The sequence below is a fragment of the Octopus bimaculoides genome, chromosome Z, assembly GCF_046866305.1.
Source record: "Octopus bimaculoides isolate indiv1 chromosome Z, ASM4686630v1, whole genome shotgun sequence".
NCBI lineage: Eukaryota > Metazoa > Mollusca > Cephalopoda > Octopoda > Octopodidae > Octopus > Octopus bimaculoides.
The window spans coordinates 19,574,900-19,579,350 of NC_142944.1; the positions used below are offsets into that span (position 1 = coordinate 19,574,900).

General features: G+C 37.7%; 1 protein-coding gene across 1 annotated transcript; it reads right to left on the reverse strand.

Annotated features, from left to right (window-relative positions):
• Positions 1–1,876: 1,876 nt before the first annotated feature.
• On the reverse strand, positions 1,877–3,261 carry LOC149132156 (uncharacterized). The gene has a single exon (XM_089365349.1). It carries the CDS (start codon positions 2,842–2,844, stop codon positions 2,071–2,073), a length of 774 nt encoding a protein of 257 aa, XP_089221475.1. The 5' UTR covers positions 2,845–3,261; the 3' UTR covers positions 1,877–2,070.
• Positions 3,262–4,451: the final 1,190 nt, after the last annotated feature.

Here is a 4,451-nt window from a genome sequence, read left to right on the forward strand (position 1 = left end):
AGTGCCAACCCTGAGGGTGTGGGAGGTATGGGCCCGTGAGACCCTGGGGTGGGGAACGGCAGTGTCATGTATCTGAAAAGAGAGCTCACATTTTGCAGAATTCATAAACAATCAGTAGCATTCATTTCAACCTGCATCCACTACACTAATATTTTGCACCATATGATCGCTACCTTACATAGGAGATAAACCCTAAGTGGGGGTGTGGGGTGGCGTGAAGCCTTTAGAAGTGTTCATGGGAGACAGCCAGGGACTTACGGTACTGGTGGAGAGTATAGGAACTTTCGGTACTGGTGGAGGTTGCACCACTGGCATAGTGCTGCAAAGGTATTTAGGTCGAGCCATGGAATCGGGGAGCAAGACGTAATCGAAAGGGGGAGAAGAAGAGAGAGAGGGAGAGTGGGATTGAGAGAGATGGAGTAAAGCAGAGGGTTAGGGTTAGGCCATAACACGAGGGAGATAGAGAGAGATATTCTTTAGGGATTTCTGTGTGATAAAAATTAAAATTGAACAGAATTATAGAGATAAGTGACTGTGCGATAAAATTAAAATTGAAATTGAATAACTTGAGTAACTGAATGAATTTGACAACATCGTAATGGACAACTGAAATGAATTTGATAACATTGTAATGAGACGGACAGAATAGTGAGCACTAAGGTGTTATGAATCAGCGCAAAAATAGGAAGGTATGGGCAAGGTCGACAAGTCAGAAAACTTATCTGGTCATGATTCTGGGTTCGTGTTTATTCGGCAGAGTTTCTAGGAACAAGTGACGGAATCAGGGTGCGTGCAGTAGTTTATAGTCCTGGCGAGCAAGAGGTAATCGAAAGAGGGAGAAGAAGAGAGAGAGTGGGATTGGGAGAGACAGAGTAAAGCAGAGGGAGATAGAGAGAGATACTCTTTAGGGATTTCTGTCGCATAGTTTAAGAGAAATGGTAGTAATAGAAGCAGAGAGGGATTAGGCCCAAAACACGAGGGGGATTTTCTGTCGCATATTTTAGAGAGACAGTATATACATATATGTATATATATATATATATATATATATCCGTTGGATGTGTAATGTCAATGTGAATACCCGTCAGAGTGTAAGTATCTTGAGAGAAAAGCTGAACATTAGAAGCATCAGTTGTGGTGTGCAAGAGAGACGATTGCGCTGGTATGGACATGTGGTGAGAATGGATGAGGATAGCTGCGTGAAAAAGTGCCACACCCTAACAGTTGAGGGAACCCGTGGAAGAGGTAGGCCCAGGAAGACCTGGGCTGAGGTGGTGAGGCAAGACCTTCGTACATTGGGCCTCACCGAGGCGATGACTACTGACTGAGACCTTTGGAAATGTGCTGTGCGTGAGAAGACCCGGCAAGCCAAGTAAGATCGTTGCCAGTGCCCCTGGACTGGTTCTTGTGCGGGTGGCACATGAGATGCACCATTTTGAGCGTGGCCGTTGCCAGTACCGCCTGACTGGCTCCCGTAGGATTTTCGAGCGAGATCGTTGCCAGTGCCCCTGGACTGGCTTGTGCGGGTGGCACATAAAAGACACCATTTCAAGCGTGGCCGTTTTCGTGCGGGTGACACGTAAAAGCACCCACTACACTCTCTGAGTGGTTGGCGTTAGGAAGGGCATAAAAAGGATTTTGTATGATCGTGTATAGAGGAATATATTATTTAAAAGAGTTCCAACTCTGTCTGTTTTTTATGTTTTATTTATATTCTTATAAAATTAATGTGGGACATAGAATATGGAATATATAATAAAAAATAGTAAAATGAAATGAAGTATTGAATATATGAAATATTGAGTATTAAATATAGAGTATTAAATATATAAAGGCTAGTATACTTTCATGCCTCATAGCATTTGTCAAGGCCCCATCTGACAGATGTACTGTAACAGACTGGCTGTTCTTTTGTCTTTTATGCCTATTCCTTTGGACAGCAGCAGTAGGTGTTTGGTTATTTTTAGAAATGATGCCAAATTTAGTTTTAGAAATGATGATATTTGAGAGATTTTTTGTGTTTTAGTTATAGGGATAAGATTTAAAAAACCCCAAGTAAGATTAATTTAATCATTGTTTGTTAAGCTTGGGTTTCAATTTCTTAATAAAGTCCTTTTCTCTCCGTTTTCTCTCAATTTCATTCAGGTTGTAAAGTTTATGGAATGGAAATATCATAAAAGTTTCACGACCACATGTTGCCAGATGATTACTCAGTGGTATTTGGCGGACATCTGGGTTTTTAATCTGTTGTTGATGCACACGTGAGCATTCTGATAGTGCATTACCTGTCTGGCCAACGTACAATTCTTCACAATTAGGGCATTTGATGCAGTAGATTAGATTTCTACTTTTGCAGTTCATGTTCGCATTGGTGAATATTTTCCCTGTTTTTGTGTTCATATATGGGCCGGTATGAATTAATTGGCATGTACCACATCGGCCATCATTGCATTTAGACACAGTGAATGTTTGATTTTTGTTGCTGAGGTCAAACCTTGCCTTTGTTAATAGTTTTTTCAAGTTTTTAGGTTGTCTCTTACTGAGAGTTATATTTTGATCTGTAATGATATTTCTCAATTCCTTACTTTGTGCAAGGATCGGTAAGTTCGCTTTGGCGATATTGAAGATGTTCTGGTGGCATGGATTTTGTGTCACTATAAATGGTATGATTTGTTCTTGTTTTTCTCTTCTTTGCGGTTTCCTCAGTTGTTGTATGGGTATTTTCGAAGCCCGCTGAATACCATTTTCTATAAGTAGTGATGGGTATTTTTGTTTGAGCAGAAATTCTTTCAGTTCCATCAGGCACTGATTTCTGGTCTTTAGATCCTCTACAATGGTATACATTCTTCTGGCTAAGCAGTATGGGATGTTACGTTTTGTATGCGGTGGATGGCATGATTTATAATTCAGGTATTGGTGTGTATGTGTGTGTTTATAATATATATCTGTGGTAATGGCAGTGTTCTTTTTACCAAATTACCATCTAGAGATGGTAATTTGGTATTGCTCATCTCCTTTGTAAATTGGATGGATGGGTGTAGGTTGTTCAGGAGGGTGTTGAATTCTTCCAATGTTTTGAGATTTTGTCCAGATTATAAAGCAATCGTCAAGGTATCTCTTCCATGCATTTTCAATATACTTCCTAAATTCAGTGTTGTATTTCTCTTCTATTTCCTGGTAAAGTTTTTTTTCTAAGTAACCCATCACCGAATTCGCATAAACGGGAGCAAACCTCGTTCCCATGGCTGTGCCTTTAATTTGGATATAGTTCTTTCCATTGAAGAAGAAAGTGTTGTTTTCCAGAATAAGTCTCACTGAGTCTAGTATAAATGTCACCGTGAATCTGTTGGGAATTGCTTCTCTGTGTTTATCTACCCAGATATATATATATATATATATATATATATATATATATATATATATATATATATATATATATATATATATATATATATATATATATATATATATATATATATATATATATATATATATATAGGCGTAGGAGTGACTGTGTGGTAAGTAGCTTGCTTATGAACCACATGGTTCCGGGTTCAGTCCCACTGTGTGGCACCTTGGGCAAGTGTCTTTTACTATAGCCTCGGGCTGACCAAAGCCTTGTGAGTGGATTTGGTAGACGGAAACTGAAAGAAGCCAGTCGTATATATATATATATATATATATATATATATATATATATATATATATATATATATATATGCGAATAAAAATAAATACAAAAAAGGTGGTTTTTTTGTATGATTGTGTATAGAGGAATATATTATTTTGTTTAAAAGAGTTCCAACACTGTCTGTTTTTTATGTTTTATTTATATTCCTGCAGAACCAATGTGGGGTATAGAATATGGAATATAGAATATATAATATAATATAATATACAATATATAATATAAACTAAAATAAAATAAAATAAAAATGGATGGCACCATGAAATAAAGTATTGAATGTAGATGAAATATTGAGTGTTCAATATAAAGGATCAAATATATAAATATAAATATATAAAGGCTACTCGATGAGTTACTGTTAATACTTCATTTAGAGAATTAACATTGCTTGTTTTCACCTTTTCGATATCAGTGAAGAATTTCACTGGAAAAGTAGATATAAGATTGCCAGGATTTTGTCTCTCTCACCAAGGGTCAGTGGCTATCGAACGCCGACGAAGGGAAATAACCCTGAAATCCGGATCCGTTCGTGCTACAGATCATGGTGAGAGGGATAACTTCCCTTGGCAAACAGGACACAGTAGTGTGTCGATAAGCCAGCTGGAGGAGATGTCCTCCTGGGGCTAAAAGCAACAGTAACATCCACCCCTAGGGATCAGCCACACTTAAGTGGCAATATACTACACTTTATATATATATATATATATTAATAAATTATAGGGTAGCAAAAAAATTTTAGAAATTTTATTTACCACCAGTGGTC